This window comes from Molothrus aeneus, chromosome 24, assembly GCF_037042795.1.
Source record: "Molothrus aeneus isolate 106 chromosome 24, BPBGC_Maene_1.0, whole genome shotgun sequence".
NCBI lineage: Eukaryota > Metazoa > Chordata > Aves > Passeriformes > Icteridae > Molothrus > Molothrus aeneus.
In genome coordinates this window covers 2227856-2252255 of record NC_089669.1, presented here as the reverse complement: position 1 = coordinate 2252255, position 24400 = coordinate 2227856, and the positions used below count along the sequence as shown (strand labels likewise).

At 52.7% G+C, this 24400-nt stretch overlaps 2 protein-coding genes across 4 annotated transcripts; both read left to right on the top strand.

The window, feature by feature from the left end:
* Positions 1–7325: 7325 nt before the first annotated feature.
* LOC136566089 (polymeric immunoglobulin receptor-like) lies at positions 7326–15186 on the top strand. Its single transcript, XM_066565048.1, has 8 exons — positions 7326–7368; positions 9425–9769; positions 10059–10340; positions 10736–11062; positions 11932–11989; positions 12767–12882; positions 13821–13870; positions 14733–15186. Exons 1-8 carry the CDS (start codon positions 7326–7328, stop codon positions 14931–14933), a joined length of 1422 nt encoding a protein of 473 aa, XP_066421145.1. The 3' UTR covers positions 14934–15186.
* A 2012-nt stretch (positions 15187–17198) lies between these two features.
* Positions 17199–24197, top strand: LOC136566202 (triggering receptor expressed on myeloid cells 2-like). 3 transcript variants are annotated; one of them, XM_066565244.1, is made up of 5 exons: positions 17199–17328; positions 19521–19859; positions 20666–20720; positions 20839–20975; positions 21492–24197. In XM_066565244.1, the coding sequence occupies exons 1-5, from the start codon at positions 17289–17291 to the stop codon at positions 21569–21571; spliced, it is 651 nt and encodes a 216-aa protein (XP_066421341.1). In that variant the 5' UTR covers positions 17199–17288; the 3' UTR covers positions 21572–24197. The 3 variants fall into 3 exon arrangements, with proteins under 3 accessions (XP_066421341.1, XP_066421340.1, XP_066421343.1); XM_066565243.1 differs by having other exon boundaries at positions 20663–20720; XM_066565246.1 differs by having other exon boundaries at positions 17201–17328; positions 20663–20720; positions 21495–24197.
* The last annotated feature ends 203 nt before the right edge of the window (positions 24198–24400 follow it).

Sequence of the window (24400 nt, the reverse complement as noted above, 5' to 3'; positions counted from 1 at the left end):
ACAGAATGGCTGATCCAAACCATGGGGAGCAGCTTTTCCAGGGTTTTCTGCAGGGGGTGTGAGGCTGGTGGTGCCAGTGCCACCCTGTCCTGGGTGTCCCCAACACTGAGTGGAGCTGCCCCAGGCTGGGCAGGGCTCTGGCACCGTCCCTGTCCCCAGATGGGCCCCCCTCAGTGCTCAGCCCTGGTTTGGTTTGATTGATTTTGTAATTGCTCCTTTAATTGAACAGTTACAGCAACACTACCAAGGAAAGGTTCCAGGGCTGGGAGGGGAGGTGGGAGGCTGTGGGGGTGGAAGGGGAATTGGAGCTGGGGAAAGAGCAAAATGGGTTTTTCCCTGTTTCTCCAGATGAAAACACAGGGAAGAGGCAGGGGATGAGATCCCTTCAGCAGGAGCTGAGGAGGAGGAGGAGGAGAGCCGAAAACAATAAATGACAGGAGGAGAAGAAGAAAAATGAGAAGTGGGTTGAAAAGTGTGGCAGGGCCAGAGGGTCCCAGGGACTGCTCAGCCTCCAACTGACATCGGCTTCCTGAGGGCTGGGAGTGCTGGGTGAGGAAAATGGGCCAGAAAGAAGGAAAGGGGGGAAACCGGGAGAGCTGGGAGGGGGAACCAGCAGGACAAGGTGGGAAAAGATCTCAGCAAAATGTGCCAGGAGCAACGTGGGGAGGAAGGGAAAAGGAAGGGAAAGGCATCCCTGTGTCAGAGGAGCTGCAGACAGAGGAGTGGGGAGGGAGAAAAGGTGAGATCAGGAAGGGCTGTGCTGCAGAGGGATTTCTGACGGGGGAAAAGGACAATGGGACAATGGGAAGGGGTTGTTCCCTGTGAGGGTGGGCAGGTCCTGGCACAGAATTCCCAGAGAACTGCAGCTGCCCCATCCCTGGCAATGTCCAAGGCCAGGCTGGGCAGGGTTTGGAGCACCCTGGGATGGTGGAAGTGTCTCTGCCATGGCAGGGGGGTGGCACTGGGTGATCTTTAAGGTCCCCCCAACCCAAACCATTCCACGATTCCATGATTCCATGGTGTAAACCCACGCTGTGCCCGGCTGTAGGGCAGGCACAGTGAGCCAGGAGCTCACCAGGAGCGTGTCAGGAAAAGGACAGGAGAATCCAGACGAGGTCAGGGGGGAAGGTGCACGCAGAGGCCACGGAGCAGCTCCACAGAGAAGCAGCTCAGGTTTCAGGAGAGCCTGGAGCCGGGGCTGCAGGGGGACAGGAGGTGGGCTCTGCATTCCCTGGCAGGCAGCACAAGGCAGGTTTAAAGAATATCCTTCCATTTAGGAATTTGTTTATTATTCTGAACTAAGCAGCTCAGACAGGCAGCACGGCATCCACGCTGGCTGCCCAGGAAGGCAGGGAAGGGAGGGACAGGAAGGCACATTTCCACACTGGGGGCAAAGGGATTTGGGCCCTGCTGGGCGAGGGAAGGGGGCAAAAAGCTTTGCCAACTCTGCAGGAGAAGTGTGGAAAGGACTCAGTCGGGGGAGCCAAGGTGGGGCCCAGCTGAGTGCCCAAAGGGATCAGAGCTGAGCTTTTGGGGTGGCTGCTCCTCTGACACTTCAGACTTGAGGTTTTCATCTGAAACTTGAGGTTTTGTGATCTTGACTTGAGATTTTAATCTGAAATTCCTCAGACCCTGGAGCAGAGACTGACAAGTGTTTTCTAGGGAGGAGGGAGAAGTGATCTCTCTCTCCTGCTAAAATCCACTCATTTTGTGAGGAGTGGTCATAGGAATCCCCTCACCTGGCAGGTGTGTCCATACTGGGCGGTCAGGGCACATCTCCCAGCTCTGCATTTTGAATTTCTGGACCATCTGGAATGCCTTCAGCTGCTGCAGGGATGGCCAAGAACACAGCAACCCAGGCCAGGTTGGACATTTCCCTTTGTGAGGGTGGTGAGGCACAGGATGCCCAGAGCAGCCGTGGCTGCCCTATCCCTGGAAGTGTCCAAGGCCAGGCTGGAGCAGCCTGGGACGGTGGAAGTGTCCCATGGCAGGGTGTGGAAGTGGAAAAGCTGTGTTTTTCAGCCCAAATCTTCCAATATCCCTGGCCCTGATGTGCAGGGTGCTGCAGATTTGGGTGCTGGGCACCCACCCTGGTGTGAGCACCAGCAGGACAGCGAGGGGAGGACAGACTGCCCTCCCCCAGTGCCCTGTGTGCTGGAGATGAGGGTGAGGAAGGTCATTCAGGATAAACCAAGGAGGGAATGGAGTGGGAGCCTGGGGATGCCAGGGAGCTCTCAGCAGTGGGAGTGGTGAGGGAGGAGAGGCCGGGAATGCCACACGTGGGGGAGCAGAAAATCCCAGGAATTGAAGCAGGGAAACGGCGGCAGCCAGAACAGGAGGCAGGAAAGGTCCCTCATCCTGGCCATAAGCAGGGCTGGGTGTTAACTCCCGGGATTATCCTGCCCCGGAGGCAGGAGAGCTCCACACCTCTGACAGGAAACCCCGAGCTGGAAACTCGGTGCAGAATGTCTCAGTGCTGGGAGAAATTCCTTCCCCATCCCTGCAACATCCCGGGGTTATCCTGCCCCAGGGATAGGAGAGCTCCACACCTCTGACAGGAAACCCTGAGCTGGAAACTCACTGGTGCTCGGTGCAGAATGTCTCAGTGCAGGAAGAATTTCATTCCCCATCCCTGGAACATCCCGGGGTTATCCTGCCCCGGAGGCAGGAGGGTTCCACACCTCTGACAGGAAACCCCGAGCTGGGAACTCGGTGCAGAATGTCTCGGTGCAGGGAGAAATTCCTTCCCCATCCCTGCAACATTCCTGGGAGCAGAGCAGCGGGGGGGGGGGTGGGTCCCACCTGGCCCCCATAGCAGGGAGCAGAGAAATCCATTCTCCATCCCTGGAACATTCCTGGGAGCAGAGCAGAGGCAGGAGCTCCCACCTGGTCCCCCCAGCTGCCTGCCATCCCCTGCAGCCCCCAGCCCACCTTTCACCACCTCCCCTGCCACCTCTCCCCTCTCTTCCTCCCTTTTGCTCCCATTCTCCACTTTCATCCTTTTTTCTCCCCTAGCCGTGTCTCTCTTGTCTCCAGGCCTCCCAAACTCATCTCACCTGTGCCCCATCAGCAGAGCTCAGCACTTTCTCCTGTGGCTCCAAAAGCCTTTCAGTGGTCAGTCCTCCCCCAGCACTCTCTGGACAGAGTCTCCCTCTCTCCCTGCTCCCTTCCCCCTCCTCTTTCTCTCCCTCCCATAATATTTTCCATATGAAGAAGCCTTCCTGAAGCCTCACAGTGCCCTCTTGGCGAGTCTGAGGCGGGTTAGAGGAGACCCTGGGAGCCTTTAATCCTCTCTCTCTCTCTCTCTCTCTCTCTCTTTCATCCTCAGCCACAGCTGGACGCCCCATTGATGTGGAACAGACCAAACACCAGGCCCCTCACTAAGCTGCTGCTGTGGGGCCTCTCCTCCTCCTCAGGAGCCCTGAGCAGTGTCCAGCTCCTGAGCAGGGTCCAGCAGCCCCTCCACACCCAGCCTGGGGGTCCCAGCTTCCCCCTCTCCCTGCCTCTGCTCCTTCCTGAGCCATCTTGCAGCACTTTATTCTGAGAGTCTCCCTCATCCCATGATCCCCCTTTCCCAGGCTTGTTTGGGGTCGATTCCCCCCGGTCCCTGTGGAGCTGGGCGAGGGTGAGGGGCTGCTCTGTGTTGCTGCAGCTCGTGGTTATGTCCCAGGGAGGGCCTGGTGGGCTCCACCAGCTCAGCACTCCGGTCTTGAGTCTGCAATCGGCTCAGAGTTTGGGGGAGAAGCGTTTTTAAAGCCCACTGCAGGTGAGGCGAGAATATCTTTGAATTGAGGAATGGTTTGGGTTGGAAGGGATATGAAAGACGCCCCCTCTGCCATGGCAGGGGCACCTTCCACCATCCCAGGCTGCTCCAAGCCCCTTCCAACCCGGCCTTGGGCACTGCCAGGGATGGGGCAGCCACAGCTGCTCTGATGTCCCACAGGGATTTCTGTCCACCTCCTCTCCAAACCTTGCAGCGTGGATAGGACGGGCTCAGGAGGGGACAAACTGCCGTGTTTGGGGACCTGCCTGCAGCGAGCAGGTGACAGGGACAAGTGGCTCAGGGACTGGGGGCTGTGGCAGGGGTCCCAGGGTGGCACTGGGGGTGGCACTGGAGGCTTGGTGTGGTCCGAGGTGGCACTGGGTGCTGTTGGGGGTTCTATGGTGGCACTGGGGGTGGCACCGGGGGCTTGGTGCGGTCCCAGGGGGCTCTGTCAGGGGTCCCAGGTGGCACTGGGGGTGGCACTGGGGGCTCTGTGCAGTCCCAGGATGGCACTGGGGGCTGTGACGAGGGTTTCAGGTGGCACTGGTGGTTTGGTGTGGTCCCAGGGTGGCACTGGGGGCTATTTCAGGGCTCCCAGGTGGCACTGGGGGCTGTGTCGGGGGTCCCAGGGTGGCCCCGGGGTCTCGGTGCTGTCCCCGGCCCGGGGCACTCGCGGGTGTCACCGGGGCTCATTCCTGAGCCTCCCCCGCCCCCTGGCGGCCCCGCTCCGCCACTGCAGCCCCTTCTGCTCCGAAAACCCCAAAAAAACCCCAAAAACCCCAAATCCCCGATATTTTCAGAAAAGTCTAACCCAGAGAAGCTGCTGTGGGTGTGACAGCAGCCAGAGTCAATCAGCTGCAGTTCCGGGGTTTGCTGGAAGGCAGCAGAGAGGGGATGGCTCCATCCTCAAGCTCCAAAGGAGCTTTGGGGAATCCAAGAAGACAGGGAAGAGGTGGATTGATAACAGAGTTCAGAGAAAGGGGGAGAAAATTATCTGAGTTGTCGGGAGCACAGCTGAGGAGGGAAAATCAAAATGTTTAGGATGCAACTGTCTGGAGTCAGTCTGGAGTGGAAGGACTGAGGGGAGAATGGGAATGGGGATGATCTGATCTCTGGGGTCACAGTGGGTACAAAGGCATTGAAGTGGAGCAAGGCATCAGAGAGCAGGGACAGACAGAGCTGGGAGGAGTGTTCAGATGGGGCTGGTGCCTCACTGGAACAGGAAAATGCTGCAACCTCAGCTGCTTAAAAAGATCTTTAGAAATGCCATGGGCAGGCCTGATCCTGCTGTGTCACTGGGCTGGCTGAAGTGACCTCCTGAGACAACATTCATCTTCTTCCCTGGGAGTCTATAATTAAAACCACATTGATCCTCTGCCAGAGATGCAGCAAAAGGCCCAACTTCATTACATTCCTGCTGCTCCAAGAAGCCAGGCCCTGGATGGGCATCTCCTCACGACCTGTCCTGCCCCACAGAGCCTCTCCCATGGGGCAGGACCTCCCATGGATGCTGCAAACACCGTGGGAAGGGCTGAGGAGCAACTCTTGGCTCAGTTTGGAGGCAACCAGTTGCAGGAACTGAACTAATTGCAGCCTCCTGGGATTTGTTCAGCAGAGCCCGAGCGTGTTCCCCCTTCTCGTTACCGAGCATCAAGTGCCTGATGAGAGAGGGATTTGGGGACAAGACAATGCAGAGATATCTAGCACAAAATGATTAGCCAGAATGTATTGTTAATAAGCTGCTTATTCACATAATTGGAAATTCTTTGCAGCTGGGGTGTCAGTGGAGGCTGAGTGTGCTGCTCTGCTGGAGCGGGGCAGGTACCGGCCCAGGGGACGCCGTGCTGGCACAGCAGCTCCTGCTCCTCCTTCAAGGGCAGGGAAGGACACAGGGAGGTGAAGGGGAGGCAGAAAGGCTCAGCCAGGCCCTGCTGATGAGGGACACAATTCCCAGTGTGGGAGCACAGGGTGTCTGGGAGCAGGGAAAAGCACAGGCCTTGTCTAGCATCCTTCTCCAGCATCCTTACAGCACCCAGAAAGAGAAGGGCCTGGTGTTGGGGAAGGTGAAACAGGAAAGCTTTATCAATATGATTGTCTGGCAAAAGAGTTTGAGAATATAGAAACTAATATAGTTGCTGTATTCTAATATTTTGAGAATATAGAAACTCTAAGTGAGATTGAAGTGAAAGCAAGCTTTGAGATCCCTCAGTTACTGAACAACAGGAAAACAATGGTGTGGCCACTGAAGGTGATCCCATTTTGATGGAACAACACCCTCTGCTTGCAGACAGGCCCAAGGGTCAGAGCAGACCCTACCAGCTTGGCAGAAAGGGGTCCAAAGAGGAGTTTTTAGGGTTTCCAAAGACGAATTTTTAGGCTTGGCAGAAGGGGCCCAAAGAGGAGTTTTTAGGGTTTAAAATGTACCACAGTGTGGTAATGTAATGATTCTTATAGGCTGTATGTAAATGCTATAGGATTTGTATCTTGTACTAGATTGGTCAGTGAGAATTAGAATATTCAACACAGAAGAAGATTTATGGTATTGGAACAGGAACCTCGCTCTCTTACCCCTTTTACTCTCTCATCCTCTCTCCCCCTCTCTTCTCTCAGGCCTGCTCTGAGCTGTGCCTGGCAGCTCCCAGCAGGGCCCTGCACCCAGGCCCTTTGCAATCAACCCCAAATCCTAAGCCCTGGCTTTGGAGATCTCTCACCTCCATCCATCCCAACCATCCCACCCCCATCGCTCCTATGTCCAGGGAAGTGTGGCCTCGAGGCAGATAAGCCCTGACACTGCTCCTGCTTCCCAAAACAGCTGTTTGGGACAGAAGCAGCTGTGGGAGATCACGAGGGAGCCCCCCAGAGCTGGGGCAGCTGCCACCAGAGGGGACTGTGGTTGTGGGGTGCACACACAGCAGCTCCAGGGCTCACCTGCAGGATTGCACAGGAGCTTTGTGTGGGTTTGCAGAGTTCCTCAGAGAGGCTGGGGGAAAGGAGGGAGAGAAGCCATTCCCCATTCCCCCCGTTAGCCCTGGCTGACTGCAAAGCACCTGGGTGCAGAATCAGCCGCAGGAAGTTCATGTGACATTCAAACTCCACATTTGGAATTTCAAATTTCAAACCCCGGGACATTTCTCTCCCACCAGCCAGGGAGGAAGAGGAGCCAGGTGGGTCGACCTCACCACAGGCTTGGGGGAACAGGAGGGTGACAAAACCAATGCCACCAGCCAGGCGAGAGCAGCAACAGCCTTTGGCACCAGGAGAGGTGGTGCCCCCCGGTGCCCCTGTGCCCAGCACTGACTGGGCAGTGCCATGTTGGTGTTTCACAGAGGAGAGGTTGTGCTCTGGGCTCAGGCACTTCCCCAAAAGCACCCCGAGATTGCTGTCATATTAATTTTGTAACAAAAACATGGGGAGGTGTTTCCGCTTGAGGCAAGAGCGAGAACTCAGCACTTCCCCCCCAGCTGTGTCACTGCCAGGCAGGAGAGGCCAGGGGCACCCAGGCTGGCACAGCACACGCTGGGCAGCCCCCAGTGATGCCCCTTCCCCGGGCCTGAGCGTGGCCATGGAGCTGAGAGCCCTGTTCCTGCTGCCACTCTGCTTCCCAGGTAGGAGAAGGGCTCGGGGCGTCCCTGGGGACAGGGAGAACCTTCCCCACCTCCTTCCTGCTGCCCTGGGAGCTCCTCCAACGTCAGCACCAGGCTCTGAGCTGGGCTGCGGGTGGCAGGGAAGGGCAGCCCCAGCTCCCTGGCTGTAGGAGCATCAGGGGGGTAGCACGGTCAGGATGGATGGAGATGAGAGATCTCTGAAGGCAGGGCTTGGAACTTGGGGTTTATTGCAAAGGGCCAAGTGCAGGGGCCTTTTGGAGCTTGGGGTTTATTGCAAAGGGCCAAGTGCAGGGCCCTGCTGGGAGCTGCCAGGCACAGCTCAGAGCAGGACTGAGAGAAGAGAGGGGGAGAGAGGATGAGAGGGTGAGAGAGTAAAAAGGCAAGAGAGCCAAAGCATAAGAGAGTAAAAAAAGTAAGAGAGTAAGAGAGGCAAGAGCTAAAAGGCAAAGTTCCTGTTCCAATACAATAAATCTTCTTCTGTGTTGAATATTCTAATTCTCACTGACCAATCTAGTACAAGATACAAATCCTATAGCATTTCCATACAGCCTATAAGAATCATTACATTACCACACTGTGGTACATTTTAAACCCTAAAAACTCCTCTTTGGGCCCCTTCTGCCAAGCTGGCAGGGTCTGCTCTGACCCTTGGGCCTGTCTGCAAGCAGAGGGTGTTGTTCCATCAAAAGGGAACCTTCAGTGGCCACACCATTGTTTTCCAGTTGTTCAGTAACTGAGGGATCTCAGAGCTTGCTTTCATTTCAATCTCCCTTATAGTTTCTGTAGTCTTAAAATCTTTTGCCAGACAATCATATTGATAAGGCTTTCCTGTTTCATCTTCCCCAGCACCTGGCTCCTCCAGGTTTCCAGGATGGTCCATGCTGGGAGCACAGAGCCTCTCCCAGCCAAGCCTTTCCCACCACTCTGTCCCTGCTCAGCTCCTCTAGGGCAGCCCTGGGTCAGGGCAGTGACCGTGCTCACAGGGGTCTGAGGATGAGGGAAGAGATGAGGATCTGACTCCATGTTTCAGGAGGCTGATTTATTATTTTTTGATATATATTCTATTAAAACTATACGAAAAGAATAGAAGAAAGGATTTCATCAGAAGGCTGGCAAGCAAAGGAAAAGAAATGGAATGATAATAAAATCTTGTGACTGACCAGAGTCCGAGCCAGCTGGACTGTGATTGGCCATTAATTAGAAACAACCACATGAGCCCAATCCCAGATACACCTGTTGCATTCCACAGCAGCAGATAACCATTGGGTACATTTTGTTCCTGAGGCCTCTCAGCTTCTCAGGAGGAAAAATCCTAAGGAAAGGATTTTTCATAAAAGATGTCTGTGACACAGGGCCGTGTCCAGGGCAGTGCCAGTCCCTCAGCAGAGGGCACAGAGAGCGCCCAGAGCCAGCACAGCCTCACAGCCCTGGCAAGGCTGGGCATGTGGCAGGGGAGAGCTGCTTCCTTGCCCTGCCTGCTTCCCTCTGCTCCTCCCCACCATCCCACACAGAGCCCCTGGCCCTGGGGTGCTGTGGGCAGGGCATGGTCCCCATTGGCCTGCAGGGACGAGGGGACAGCTGCAGCCACTGTGCCACACGTGGCCAGCACCTCGAGCACCCTGTGAGATTTAATCCCCAGCTCAAATCTCAACGCTGCCCTTCCCATTTCCAAGCAGGTGAATTCAGCATGGGGAAGGGATCTGGGGTTCTGGAGTCCTTCCAGCCACCAGGGTCCATGGGGGAAGGTTGGAGGCAGAGTTTCCCTGTGTGCCCTGAGGGTTGTGGGCAGCTCTGCACCTTCACAGAAAGGGTGATGGGGAAGGGAAAGGGCTGCCCAGGGAGCTGCTGGAGTCACCACCCCTGCAGGTGTTCAAGAGCAGACTGGATGTGGCACTGAGTGCCATGGTCTGGGTGGCAGGGTGGTGTTAGGACATGGGTTGGGCTCGGTGATCTCAAAGGTCTTTTCCAGCCCTGTTGATTCTGCGATTCTGTCGTGCTGCAATTCTGTGGTTCTGTGATCAGCTCCCCTCTCCCTCACCACATCTGATCCTTCCAGGTCTCCACGGCCAAGCCCCAGAAGCCCAGAGACGACGGGAAGGGGACACTCTGCACATCCAGTGTCCTTATGCAGCATCGACTACTGGCCAGCAGATAAAATACTGGTGCCTCTCCCGGGGAAACAGAGGAAATCAAGAAGTCCTGTATGTACGCTCATATGAAGAAACCAAACAATCCCAGGATGGGAGAATTAAAATAAAGGATAACAAAGCTAATAAGACTGTTTCTGTCACCATGACTGGCCTCAAGGCAGAGGACTCAGGCACATATTTCTGTGCTGCTTACTACAGCTGCAGCTACGGCTATGAAAAGCTAAAGACAATCTCACTGATGGTTTTCAGGGGTGAGTACCTGCACCCCAGCCAAAGCCAAGCCTTGTCAGGAAGCAACATCACTCCTTCCCCTGCTCTGCCCCCCTCTCCTCCATAGCTGAGCAGCTTCCCCTGATCCCCCCAGCCTCGCTCCCTGCTTTCCCTCGCGCACAGGGAGAGAAGGAGCCCCACAGCCCTGCCTGGTCCTGCTGGCTCCCACCTCCTGTCCCACCTCCTGAGGGAGTTGCCCCAGGGCATGATGTGTCCCCGGTGCCCCTGTGCCCAGCACTGACTGGGCAGTGCCATTTTGGTGTTTCACAGAGCTGCTCCAGTGGGAGCTGGACACCCTGACAGTGCAGTGCCCGGAGGGCAGCGATGCCTGGTGCCGAGGACAGACTGACTGCAAAGTCGTGGTGAGCAGACAAACATTTTCAAAACAGAGTAAAATGAAATCCCTGCAAGACAGAGCATCCATGGAGCATAATGCTCAAGGGGCTCTTGTCACCATGAGGAACCTGCAGATCCGGGACTCTGGTGTGTACTGGTGTGCGCTGGACTCCAAGCGCACTCGGAAAATGGAGGTCGTGCTCTCTGTGTTCAAGAGTGAGTACCTGCCATGTTCTCTATGAGTACCTGCTGTGTTCTGTGTGTCCCTGTGAGTTCCTGCCATGTCCTCTGTGTCCCTATGAGTACCTGCCATGTTCTCTATGAGTACCTGCCGTGTTCTGTGTCTCTATGAGTACCTGCCATGTTCTCTGTGTCCCTGTGAGTTCCTGCCATGTTCTCTGTGTCCAAGAGTGAGTACCTGCCATGTTCTCTATGAGTACCTGCCATGTTCTCTGTGTCCCTGTGAGTTCCTGCCATGTTCTCTGTGTCCCTGTGAGTTCCTGCCATGTTCTCTGTTTTGCAGGGACCCAGAGGTATTGCAGTGCTGGGGAGGGGGTGCTGCTGTGGGATCCCCCTTTGGGGGCTCAGCAGACATCCTGGGTGTTTTGCAGGGACCCAGAGGCTCACAGCCAAGGAGTCAGGCAACATCACTGTCAAGTGTCACTACAAGATCGCAGACTACAGCACTGTCACCAAAGCCTGGTGCAAAAGGGAAGAGGGCAAAACGTGCAACATGCTGGTCACCACCAGGCCAGAGTCCCCAGCAGCCAACAGCACAGCTCAGGAAGGTGTCAGGATCCAGGATGACATCCAGCAGGGCATTGTGACCATCACCATGGAGCAGCTGCAGGTGCAGGACTCGGGTGTGTACTGGTGTGCACTCCAGGATGGCTCCGGGCTGCTCTGCATGGAGGAGATCACACTCAACGTTTCCAAGGGTGAGTATTGGTATTTTTACCAATCTAGCTGGACAGGACGTGCCTGAGCTTGTCTGGCCTTGCTGCTGAACCAAACAGTGGCCACTGTGGTGTTTCACCCCACAGACACTTTTGGCTGCCTGGGTGTGTGGTGTTTTACCCCACAGACACTTTTGGCTGCCTGGGTGTGTGGTGTTTCACCCTAGAGACACTTTTGGCTGGCTGGGTGTGTGGTGTTTCACCCCACAGACACTTTTGGCTGGCTGGGTGTGTGGTGTTTCACCCCACAGACACTTTTGGCCGGCTGGGTGTGTGGTGTTTCACCCCACAGACACTTTTGGCTGCCTGGGTGCTGCAGTTGGCACGTGGGGACAAGTCCAGGCCTGCAGGAGCTCTGGTGGTGCTGGGATGGAGCTTCCCCCCATAACAGGGGCTGCTCCTGGGGTTTCCCTCTGCTGGAGAAGCTTTAAGGGCATGGTGAAGAAAAGGAGTCGGCTCTGATTGAGGGTTTGGATCAGTTCTTTAGAGTGACTTTATAGCCCCTTTAGAGTGATTCATCCTTTGGCTTTCAAAGACCTTCCCTTGGGTTATCAAGGGAACAACTTTAGACTGGGATTTTACAGATCTGTGACTTGTGGGTTCTCTTTCAGACAATGTTTTAATGGTAAGGGAAGGCAGTGAGGGCCCTGGTCATGGCAGGGCAGCACCAGGCAGCACCATGGCTCCTGCAGCACCAAGAACAAAGCAGTGCAGATGATGAGAGGGGACATTGGGATGCTCTGGACAAGCTCAGGGGATCAGGGCCATGGGAATGCAGGGGCAGAGGTTTCACTGCTGAATGCAGAGCAGCCCCACAGTGACCATTCCTCTCCTCATGTCTGTCCTTGCAGCGTTGCGTCGAGGAGGTTTTCCAGACTCTGAAAACCAAGAAACTCTTTTGGGTGACAGGTAAGGCCTAAATGAATCTCTGAGCCTGAGCCACTCACAGGTTACTCATGTTGTACACCTGGGGCAGGCAGGCCCTGGGCACTCTGCCTCCTGCCTTAGAGGAATTGGATATGACAGGATCCTCACCAAAGGTGGCCTCTCCTCCTCCAGCTGCCCTAACCCTAATTCCAAAGAGGCAGATTGGTAAAATCGTGCCAGAGCCTTCTGCAGATGCCTCTCTGCTTCTTTCTCTTCTCTCTTCTGCACTTCACATGAACAGAATCCCCAAATTCTGCCCCTCAGCCTCGACTTTGCTCCCTCCTGTCTGAGTACTTAGCAATGGGATTGTTAAACAATTTAACAATTTCAGTCCCTGGCTGCTCTTATTCCATTCACCAGTTAAATGTGAAGGATTTTTCTCCCTTTGTACATCTGCTGTCATCAGTGCTACAGCAGCACCTAAGAGCAGAACCATCCCTGCTCCAGAGAGCCTGGAGTTGTGCTTGGAGCTCTGAACAGGGCCTTGTTTCTAAAGCCTGGAGAATGGTTTAGGAAAAGCTCAGGAGGTACAGCCAAGTAGAAAAATCAAGAATCAGGAACCAGGGTAGGTTTTTTTCTGAATCAGCAGGGACTTGCCCAGGCTCACAGAGGGAGGACCTTCCAGGATCTCTCTTGCAGGAGAACCAGACCCTCCTTCCAACTGAGCACATAAAACCTGTCCCTGTCCCTCTTTTGGTCCCTGTTTGGTGATGGGCTGTTAAACCATCCCACCCTGGTGACTGCCTTCCTCTCCTCCAGCTGCAGTGGGAACACCTTCCTCATCCTGTCCGTGGTGCTGCTCTTCCTGCTGCTCCTGGCCCTGCTCACCTCCACAGCCCTGGCTGTCAGGTACTACAGGCTGCTCCTGAGAACAGGTACGTGGGGCTGGGAGTGCCCCAGGTGAGCTCAGGGCCCTGGCAAGGTCAGTGTCTGGGTTTGGAAAGCCAGGCAGGAGCCTCCCCTGAAATGGAGGATGTGAACCCTCCCCACCCCTCCCAGTTGCTATAAATTTTAAATTAAGGGGCTCTCAGGCAGAAATATGGGAGCAGGAAATGACAGTTCTTTAATAGGGAAAGGAAAAAAAAACAGGATAAAATAAACAATGCAGTAAACTGGAACAACACTGACAGAGTCAGAACCCGGCCTGACACCCTGTGGGTCAGGGTGGTGGCAGCAGAACCATTGGAATTGTGGCTCAGCCCTCCTGCAGTGCCAGGGCTGGTTCTGCTGGAGCAGGGATCCTGGAGAAAGGTGCAGTCTCTGCCTCTGAAGATCCAGGGGAAGAGGCAGCTGCTGTTCCTCTGGGCAATCCAGTGCAGAGGCCGTGCTGGTGTTCCAGAATCTCCAGATTATATCCAGGTAGGAATGCTTGGCTCCTCCCTCTGGGCTCACATCTCCCAAAGGGATGCTGTAGTTCTTATCAGCCATGCAGGGACATTCCATAGCTGTTATCAGCAGTGTCCCCTCCCGAGGGAGGAGTGATTGTGGTCACTCAGAGAGAGAGATAAGGCAAACTGCCCACTGGACAAAGGTAATCTGCCGTACAGATGGCAACTGAAAACATCTTGCATTGCAATCTTCAGCAGTCAGGTTGAAGGTCTCAAGGCAGGCTCCTCCCTGCCTCCCCTCTGAATGAATCAAACCCAGGTTCCTCCAGAGGTGCAAACACCTTAGAGGAGCAGTAAAGAGAGCAAAAAGTGTTGCCCAGGGCAGAGGCACGTCCCATCACTGAGCCCTCCCAAACCTCCTCAGGCAGAGCTTTTCATGGATTTCTCCACATCTAAACCCTCTGATTTTGCCTCATTCTCTAAAGGTATCAGAGAAGCAGAGGACACCAGTGACAGAGCAGAGGGCACAGCACAGGTAAGGAAAATGAAACATTTCCCCCGTGGTGCCAAACCCCTGACCAGCAACCTGGGAGGAACTGTCAGACCTGGTGAGGAGCCTGGAGCTCAGTTTGGTTATAAACAGGAGGGAAATGGTATTTAATGGCAGCAGAGAGAGGAATATTCATAGCTGGAGAGAAATCAATGCAAGGAAACTCCAGCAGGAGCAAACCCAGTGGAGCAAATTCTGGTAACCCCTGAGAAGAGACTCGAGGAGTAGCAAGCAGGATCAGAGCACGAGGCTCCACCTGTATCCAGGAGAGGTGGGGAACAAAAGAGTTCTCTGTTCCTCCACCTCTGTCACAAGCAGAGGTAAAATTTGACACAGCTTCTTTCCTTGGGAAGGAAAAACAGAGGTAAAATTTGGCACAGCTTCTCCTTCACTTGGAAAGGAAAAATCAGAGGTAAAATTGGACACAGCTTCTCCTTCACTTGGGAAGGAAAATCAGAGAAAACCAGAGGTAAAATTTGGCACAGCCTCTCCTTTCCTTGGGAAGGAAAATCAGAGGTAAAATTTGGCACAGCCTCTCCTTTCCTTGGGAAGGAAAATCAGAGAAAACCAGAAGTAAAATTTGGCACAGCCTCTCCTTTCCTCGGGAAGGAAAATCAGAGAAAACCAGAGGTAAAATTTGGCACAGCTTCTCCTTCACTTGGGAAGGAAAATCAGAGAAAACCAGAGGTAAAATTTGGCACAGCCTCTCCTTTCCTCGGGAAGGAAAACCAGAGGTAAAATTGGACACAGCTTCTCCCTTTCCTTGTGGGAAAATCTCCTTCTCCTGGCAGCAGCTGTGCCCTGGCACTGACTCATGCCAACAAGAGTTTTCCCTTTCTTTTCCCAGCCTGGCCGCACTGGGAGGAGGGAGAGTTCTCAGGATGGCAGCAAAGGGCCAGCATACATCAACCTGGATGTGCAATCCCGTGCCAGCCCTGAGGATCCTCTTTACTGCAACGTGGAGCCAAGCCAGGCTCCCAGGAACCCCCAGCACGTGGAATACGCCATCATTGCCTTCAACCAGTCCCCAAGGACCAGCAGGGAATGAAGCACAGAATCCCCAACAAGCCAGGAATGGGAGGAAGGAACTGGAATACGCAGTGGGAATGAGGATAGGAGGTGTGTGGAGGGACAAGCTGAGTTTTGCTCTCTGTGTGTGGTGTTTCCTGAGCATTTTCAGCCCTCCCTCCTGCTTTAGGAAGCAGAGGTTTTGCCACACTTGTGGCAGATTGCCTCAGGTCAGGCAGAGCTGTGGGGGAATTGCCAGGATGATCTCTTGTACATCTGCTTTTCCAATTCCATTAAAGTGCCGAAGCTTGGAGAGGCAGGTGTGAAAAGGAGCAGTGTGGACATGGCTGGGTGGGATATCCTGGTACAAATCCTGCCCCAGTCCCAAGAATTCAGCTCCTGTGGCCGAGCAAACTCATTTCCAGTGCTGCAGGGATCAAACCTTGCTGTGGCTGGGTTCATTTTCATGGAAGGGGCTGGGGATGTGAGTGCTGCATTCCAAGAAAAAGCAGAACCAGCTCCTGCACTTCCCTGTCTCTGCTGGAAACACCCCAAATGACGCATTTTATTTAACAGTCATGTGGGCAGCAACGTGAAATGAGGTTTTGGGGCTCAGTTTTTGCATTGCACAGATCCATTTTAGGTCTTCTTCTAGTCAAGCTGAAAGAACTTCATAGTTTTTAGTTTACAATTCACTTACAATTGCTGAAACGATTGTAAGAAGTGTTATTGAAAGGCTCAGCCAGCACAAAGTCCTCACAAGATCCTATTTTTAAACTTACTTCTGTTTTATCATTACTTATGATCTCTCAGAAGCATTTGCTTGTGAGTTTTTTTTTTCACTAGAAATATTTCCACAAGTACTGCTCCTGATTTCCCTGCCCCAAGCCCTGCTGGAGGTGACAGCCCAAAGGGGCCTGACCCAGCCCTCATTCACATCCAACAGGCTCCTCTTGCCAGGCCTGCAGCAGGGGGAGGCTGGTGGAAATTTTTTTGAGATTTTTTCAGATGAGTTGACCTGACAGAAAAAAAAAAAAAAAAAAAAAAGAAAGAAAATGGTTCTGGAAATGGTTCATTCAGGCCAACAATCCCCAAACAGTTTGCTCTTTGTGCAGTTGCACTGGGTCAAGCTGTGGAAGAGCAATAGCAAAAAAAAACAGTGGAGTGGAAGAGAGGCATTTTTTGGGAAGATTCTTGAGGAGAATCCAGATTTGTGCTCGCTGGAATGAGAAGGAACAAAAGCTGCAATCAGTCACCTGACAGAGAATTTCTGGTCGCTGTGAGGGACCATTTTCTTAAGCACTAACTCGAGGAAAGGCACATTTAGGAATGGCCAGGCCTGCAGGTTTTGCACCACACCAGTTTCAAAGCCAGGGTCTGTTTGTACTTTCGTGGGAGATCTCCAAGTAAATAAATCAAAAATGAAAACCCTCAAAAATTCAAATCCAGCAGCCCACCCCCATCAGTCTGCTGATATTCCTGAGCCCCTCCAGCACTGTGGCATTGGCTGGCTCAGAATCCCCAGCAGAGATCCTGTGGGTGGGTGACACAGGTGGGTGCTGGGCTTGTTTGAAGCACCCACAGCTCCTCCTGTGGCTCCCGTGCCCCTGCCCTGCTCCGTGTGCTTGGATTTCACACAAGGATGCTCCCTGCACAGGCTCTTCCTCCTAAAAACCCAGGGGGTGATGTCCTTGTCCTCCTTCACCCTTAGGATGCTGCCAGAGCTGCCAGGAGATCCTCCCTTTCAGCTTTCCAGAAATTCCCCCCATGCACAGCTCCTGTAAATAATTTATCGTGATTGATCCCCATCGTGCCAGCACCAGGGGGTGGATTCCCAGCACCACAGGGATTTTGGGAAGGAATTTTTCCCTGTGAGGACGGGCAGGCCCTGGCACAGGGTGCCCAGAGCAGCTGTGGCTGCCCCTGGATCCCTGAAAGTGCCCAAGGCCAGGCTGGACAGGGCTGGGAGCAGCCTGGGATGGTGGGAGGTGTCCCTGCCATGGCGGGGATGGAGCTGGATGAGCTTTAAGGTCCCTCCAACCCAAACCACCCTGTGATTCCGTGGTTCCATGAGATCCTGCTCCATGGTTCCATGAGATCCTGCTCTGCTGGGAGCAGACCCCCAGCCTGTGGCTCCAGGCCACCGCGTGCTGCTCCCTCCCAGGCTGCCTGAGCTGGGCAGTGCTGATGCCTGAATTTCCAGCCCACGAGGGCAATGCCTGTCCCTGGAGCATTGCTCAATGTGCAGGATGAAGAAGATGCCAAGTTCCTGTGCTCCTTCCTTCCGGGCCAGCAAGCAGGGGGAGAGGAGCTGCCCCTGGGCTGAGCAAGCTCCTCTCCAGCTCCTCTCCTGCTCCTCTCCTGCTCCTCTCCTGCTCCTTCTCTGCTCAGCCCCATGGAGAAGCTCCTGAACCTCACCTTGCTCCTCCTGTCAGGTAAGATCCACACGTGGTTTTGGGGTCAGGTAAAGGGGAAAGGATTGGGGCAAAGCTTTGTCTCAGTCTGAAGGCTCCATCCTCAGTTTTCCTTTTATTTACCAAAGGGTCACCCATCAAAGGGTGATCCCAGAGCTCCCAGGTTTCCTCACAGGGATCCTTCTGAGTCAGAACAGGAACCACTGATGAGAGAAGTCCTGTGTGCAACGTGAAATTGCAAAATCTTGGGTTGTTTGCATTAGCAAATGGCATTTACATAGATGCAAATGATCACAGGTGGGGTTCAGGGCGAGGGAAATGAAACCCAGTGAAGGGCACAGCTCTGAAATCCCAGACACCTGGGTTTTCCAGCTTGGAAAGGAATGAAATGAGGTGCAGGGCCCAGCTGGGGCTCTCTGCAGGGCTTTGGGGATCCCAGATCCTCACAGCAGGGAAAGGCAACAGACTCGGGCTGTGGGAGCACAGGAACCTGTCCCAAAAACTGGGATGAGCTTGGGAAAAGCTCACTGTGCTTTGGCACCCAGGAAGAGAGAAGGAGCACCAACAGTTTATGATCTGTCAGCAGAGTTGGTTGAAAAGAGAATGACAAATTTTCCAGAGGGACATCAGGGAATCTTTCAGTGATTCTGTTTGAGAGATGTTTTGCAGTGCTGTGGGAATTCTGGGGCTGGAGGGGCAGAGCTGGAGGAGGGAGGGGGAAATGGGAGAAGCAGTTAAAGAGTTTTGGAGGGATTGAAGAGGACTGGACTGGGTATTCCATGAGGTAAACTCTGACTGGAGCAGCACATCAGGATAAAGCCCTGTAGGTGTTGGATTGCACAGATCCATTTTAGGTCTTCTTCAAGTCAAGCTGAAAGAACTTCATAGCTTTAGGTTTACAATTCACTTACAATTGTTGAAATGATTGTAAGAAGTGTTATTAAAAGGCTCAGCCAGCACAAAGTCCTCACAAGAGCCTATTTTTAAATTTACTTCTGTTTTATCATTACTTATGATCCCACAGACGCATTTGCCTGTGACTTTTTTTCACTAGAAATAGAGATTTCCACAAATACCACACTGCATGTCTCTCTGGAAGTATTAATAGCTCAGACTGTCCCCTTTGCCTGTCACAAAGAGGAATGGAAATTACAAATAAGGAACCAAGACAATTAAAAAAAAAAGTCATGCAGACAAAGACCAGTTGTCAACATGGTTAAAATTAGTAAGGTATTAAAAGATGGGGTGGAAAAAAAAGTTAAACTGGATTTGATAACTGGGATTCAGAAGGAACCAGTGAGCAGGGCACTGGTTTGGAGGTGTCACTGGGACAAATTCCAGAACATCTGAGCCAAGATCTGAGCACAGTGGGTTGGTCATGGGGAAAGTGGACAGGTGACATCCTACAGGTGACAACCCTGAGGGTGACAGCCCTCGACAGGTGATAGCCCTGTGGGTGACAGATATCCTTCAGGTGACAGCCTATGGGTGACAGCCCTACAAGTGACATTCCACAGGTGACAGCCCTATGTGTGACAGTTCCACAAGTGACAGCTCTACCGGTGACAGCCCCACAGGTGACAGCCCCACAGGTGACAGCCCCACAGGTGACATCCCTATGGGTGACAGCACTGCAAGTGACACCCTGTGTGTGACAGTTCACAAGTGACAACTCTATAGGTGACATCCCTATGGGTGACAGTCCTTCAGGTGGCAGTCCTACAGGTGACACCATATGGGTGACAGTTCCACAGGTGACAGCCCCATAGGTGACAGCCCTACAGGTGACATCACAAGACAATGAAAATGACGTTCAGCATCCCCACAATGAGGGGTAGACGTGGAAGAGCCTTGGCTCACCCCTCCCTGTGTCCTGCTGTCCCTCCGTCCCTCCGTCCTTCCATCCCTCCGTCCTTCCATCCCTCTGTCCCTCCATCCCTCCCTCCGTCCTTCCATCCCTCCGTCCTTCCATCCCTCCGTCCCTCCGTCCTTCCGTCCCTCTGTCCTTCCATCCCTCTGTCCCTCCGTCCTTCCGTCCCTCCGTCCCTCTGTCCCTCCATCCCTCCATCCCTCCGTCCCTCCGTCCCTCTGTCCCTCCATCCCTCCCTCCTTCCATCCCTCCGTCCCTCCATCCCTCTGTCCCTCCATCCCTCTGTCCCTCCGTCCCTCTGTCCCTCCATCCCTCCATCCCTCCATCCCTCCGTCCCTCCTAGCATCCTGCGCTGCCGAGAACATCACCGTGGTGGCCGTGGAGGGCGACACCATTTCCGTCAACTGCTCGTACGACGCGCGGCAGTGGTGGCGGGAGAAGAGCTGGTGCCGGCAGCTGGGCCGGCGGCGCTGCCAGCCCGTGGTGAGCGCCCCGCCCGCCTGGCTGCCCCTGCCCAGGCCCAGCAGGGGCAGCACCTCCATCAGGGACAACGCCCGCGCCGGGCTCCTCACCGTCACCATCAGGGGCCTGCGCCGGGAGGACGCGGGGCTCTACCAGTGCCAAACGGAGTTCCTGGGCCACACCCAGAGCCTGAGGAGGGTGCAGGTGGAAGTGCTGGCGGGTACGTGATGGGGGGGGCCCCGAGCTCGGAGGGTTCCTCAAGGAATTTCAGGGGTTCCTCGAGGAATTTCAGGGGTTCCCCGAGGAATTTCGCAGGTTTCTGTTGGGATTTTATGGGTTCCTACTGGAATTTCACAGGTTCTTATCGGAATTTTACATGTCCCTGCTGGAATTTCATGGGTTCCTGTTGGAATTTCACAGGTTCCTACTTGAATTCCACAGGTTCCTACTGAAATTTAATGGGTTCCTGTTGGAATTTCATGGGTTCCTATTGGAATTTAATGGGTTCCTGTTGGAATTTCACATGTTCCTACTGGAAATTCACGGGTTCCTACTGGAATTTCATGGGTTCCTACTGGAATTTCACAGGTTCCTACTGGAATTTCCTGGGTTCCTATTGGAATTTTATGGGTTCTTATTGGAATTTCACAAGTTCCTACTGGAATTTCCTGGGTTTCTATCGGAATTTTATGGGTTCTTATTGGAATTTCACAGGTTCCTATTGGAATTTGATGGGTTCCTATTGGAATTTCACATGTTCCTACTGGAATTTCACAGGTTCCTGTTGGTATTTCGTGGGTGTCTGCAGCTGCCAAGGGCCCACTTGAGTCAACATCTACTTTTGTTTCGCTCTAAGGAGGTTCTGTGTTTCACTGCCTCTCTTTATTCCTGATTTCCAGCAGTGTGACCTCACTGTTAGAGGGTATCTGACAGGTCCTTATTGCTCCCAGTGCCCCTGCGTTACCTGCCCAGCTGAACATCACCCAGAAACAGCTGCAGACTAAACTGTTGTGTTTCCATCAGCAGCCGACCTGGTGACCCACGTGCCAGAGGAGCTCAGAGCTGTGCAGAGCATCTCCAGGTGAGCCCAAACCTCCTCGTGCTGAGATCTCCAGTCTTCTAGGACTAAGGCAGCATCACAAGAGATTTTTTCAAGGTTGGACATTCCTCTTCATGGTTGTGTTTCTGGTTCCCCACAGGCCCCCTCCTGACGTGGATTTCACCGTTTTCTACATCCTGGCTGGATTCCTGGTGGCCAAGTTCGTGGTGGCTGTGCTGGTTGGGGCTGTTGCCCACAGCAGGAAGAACAGGGAGAGAGGGCAGAACCCAGAACTGGGTGAGTGCCACTGGCAACTATTTACAGACTCGAACAGAGCGGGACACTCGAAAATCAGTGCCTTGAGCCGTTTTATTTCAACATCAGTCTCAACACTTAACAATGGAGGCACTCGATGTGAACAGCTCACTGATTTAAGCAGAATGCCAAAGAAACGTAATGTTACAACACAGCATAAAGCAAAATCTTTCCAAGTTTCAGCCAATCACACCTAGAGCAAAAGCATATTGACATGACTTCTACCCAATTACATGGAGCACACGTAGCCTCGGATAAAACAATAGCGGCATATTTTCTAACACAATGGCTCGTTCATGTTAGCCTTCTAAAATATACATTAAGTCAATTTGTTGCAACCAAAAAGGACAAAGCACATAGGCTTATTGTTCTATTTCTCATGTCTAAGCTGCAGCCTAAAACTCTTTCTGCTATCTTGGCATTTCTCTGTCCTTGCTGGCTTTTTGGGGCCTGCTTTTTTACCGTTTTCTCAAAACCCTCTAACTTTATGGATTCCAGCAGGTGAGCAGCAGGTGCTCCCAGTCCCTGCCAACCTTGGACATGATGGAATCGGCCTCTCCTGGGAGAGCTCTGCGTGAGCCAAGCCAAAGGGAATCCATGGAAAAGGCAAATCCATGGAAAAGGCCACCTGCCATAAGAAAAGGATCACTACTAAACACAGGTCTGGAAGAACCTGTCACTCTGGAGAGGTTCCCATCTTCTTCATCACCTCTTCCCCTTGGTGTCTCATCCCCAGGCAGTTATTCCAGACCTCATTCCCAGGACCATTCCATCATGGGCTGAACTGACACCCATCAACTTCCTGTCACCTCAGGTGACAGATTCTGGCCTTCCAAGGTGAGGAAGAGCAGCTCCCAAAAGCTGCTTGGGACAGTGGGGATGCTTGGAGAAAACCCCTGTGGAAAGGTGTGAGGAGCTGCAGGACACACCAGGACAGGGATGGGGTCCCCTTGCACCCCTGAGCCAGCTTCTCCTCTCTGAAGGGACTTTGTGAACATAGGAGCTGTCTCTCTGTTGGTCTCCCTGTGTTTTCTCCCAGGCTCCAAACCCATGGGCACTCACGTTTCTTTTTCCCTGCAAAACTGAGTAAAATCCAGCTGATTTCTCTGGCTTGGCGTGGGTTCCTGCAGGACAGCAGGTGCCAGTCGTGTCCCAGAGCCAGGGGTGATGCTTGGGACACCCTGGAGTGTTCAGAAGGTCCAGGAACACTCAGAGCCAGCAGGACAGGCTGGAACATCCAGAGCCAGCTCTGTGCAGGAGCAGCAGCTCAGAGCCCGACCTCTCATTGCCCGCAGAAGCAATGACTGAAATTTGCTTATTTTAATTACACTTTTGGGTTCTCGTTTTTAGAGTAGTTCTGTGTTTTGTCCAGAAATTGACAAATTTCAATTCCCACCACTGAAATTCATGGTGGGACGTCTGGCAGCCTTTGTCCTTCCAAGGTCTTTCCCTCCCAACACTGTGAGGTTCTCAGTCTTAAATCAGCAACTTTTGGGGAAGAAAATCTGTGTTTGTTGCTCTCTCCTGGTCTGGACGGTGACTTGCTGTATGACTGCATCCACAGAGAGGAATTTGCCATCTGAAATAAAAACATCTCCAAGGAAATAAAAAGAAATTAATCAATAACTTACTGATTACCATCAAAACCAATGGATGTAATTTGGTAGGATTGTATTAATCAAAACCAAATGGGTTTGAGGCAGAAACATTTCTGGGGCTGGTTCTGTCCTTCCCTTCCCGTTCCCTCTGTGCTGACGTTGGCTCTGTGACCTGCACACTCTATGGGGGTTGTTTTTTCCTCTCTCCCCCCTCAATGAATCACAACTCGAGGTTCATCAGAACTTTTGGGGCTGTTTGCAAAAAAAAAAAAAAAACCAAGAAAAAGGAACTCTCCCTGTCCCTCAGTGCTCCCATCCTGTGAGAGCCAACAGGAAACTCCAGCTCTGTGTTGGGTGCAAAATTCTGTCCCAAATTCAAGGTAACTCTGATCAAAGCCCCGTTAAAGCTCACATTCCCTTTTACCACACATCCCCTCTGCTCTTCCCCAATTTCATGGGGCAGGGAGGAAATATTTGCAGCTGTAGATGAACCGAGGCTGATGTCCAGAAACCAAAACCACTTCAGTTAAAACCGCTCGGCTCGGTTTGTACCCAGCTGCTGAGGGTGGTGATGGGGTGAGAGAAAAGAAAGACCTGGATGCAGAATTCTGGAAAATAATTGCACTTTTCTAACAGCACAGCACCTTGGTGGGCAAACCCAGAGGAAAGCTGGGGTGCATTTCCTTTTCAAAATGACTCAGTTTTTTAAAGAGCAGGGAGCTACAAACCCAAATACAGGAAACTGCTCGTGTCTGGCAGAAGCTGATACAGCACCACAGCCAGGCCAAGCGAGCTCCATCCTCTGGACCTAAATATTCACCATCAAAGCAGTAATTACTGCCCATGCTGGTGAGATCCAGCAAAGTGGTAAAAAATCTGCTTTATTTTAAACCCATGAGATTTTTCCTGGGCTTCAGAGAGACAAGTGATGCATTTGACATGTTCTAATAAACAAGGGGCTTCTTGGAAAATATTTGTCTGCTTTATAGTATCAATTGTCATCAGCTTGAGCTCCTGGGGTGGAATTTACACTGCAATGTAGTGATTTGTTTTACAAAGAAATAACTCTGTATTTCCCTGTTTGTTGTTTATTAACACACACCTGTCCTCCAGGACAAATCCAGCCTGACTTTATTACAAATTACACCCCTGTGGATCCAACTGCAGAATCCTGTGATCGTGGGGATATGAGCAAACATCCCTCAGGGATTATGGATAAATCCCCAAATTTTGCTGAGATTTTCCTCCTAATTCCGTGAGCTACAGACCGAGGATGCTGAACAGGACCCAAAACTGGGTTTAATTTTTGGATATCAAGATTGCAGGAAGCCTCCAGCCTAGGTACTGGGTGGCAGGGGAGGGAAGAAGGTGGAAAGGCAGGGAATACACCCTGGATTGGATAAAATCTGCTCTGTGAGTGACTCTGCAGTGCTGAAGGGTGAGAGAGAAAAGTAAATTCTTGTTGACTGCTTTGGTGTGACTACACAACACCAAGCTTTTTTTACCGTTATATCCAAGATGATTTTATTATTCTAAATTGTCTGAAAAAAAAAAAGGCAGCTAGAAAATTACATCATAATAAAGAAACTGATTCTAACTTCCCAAACAGGCTTTGCATGATTGTTCTCCTCATTTCCTGCCCAGCTTCCCATTCTCTGATCTCTTACATGCTGTCATTTCCTTCTTTTTTTTTTTTTTTTGTTTGTTTGTTTGCATTAGGGTTATTTTTTGTGTGTCATCATCACTGTATTGACCAATTCGAGTTCATGACTGCCAGCTTTGTGCTCTGGGGGTTTTGAGATGGTGAAA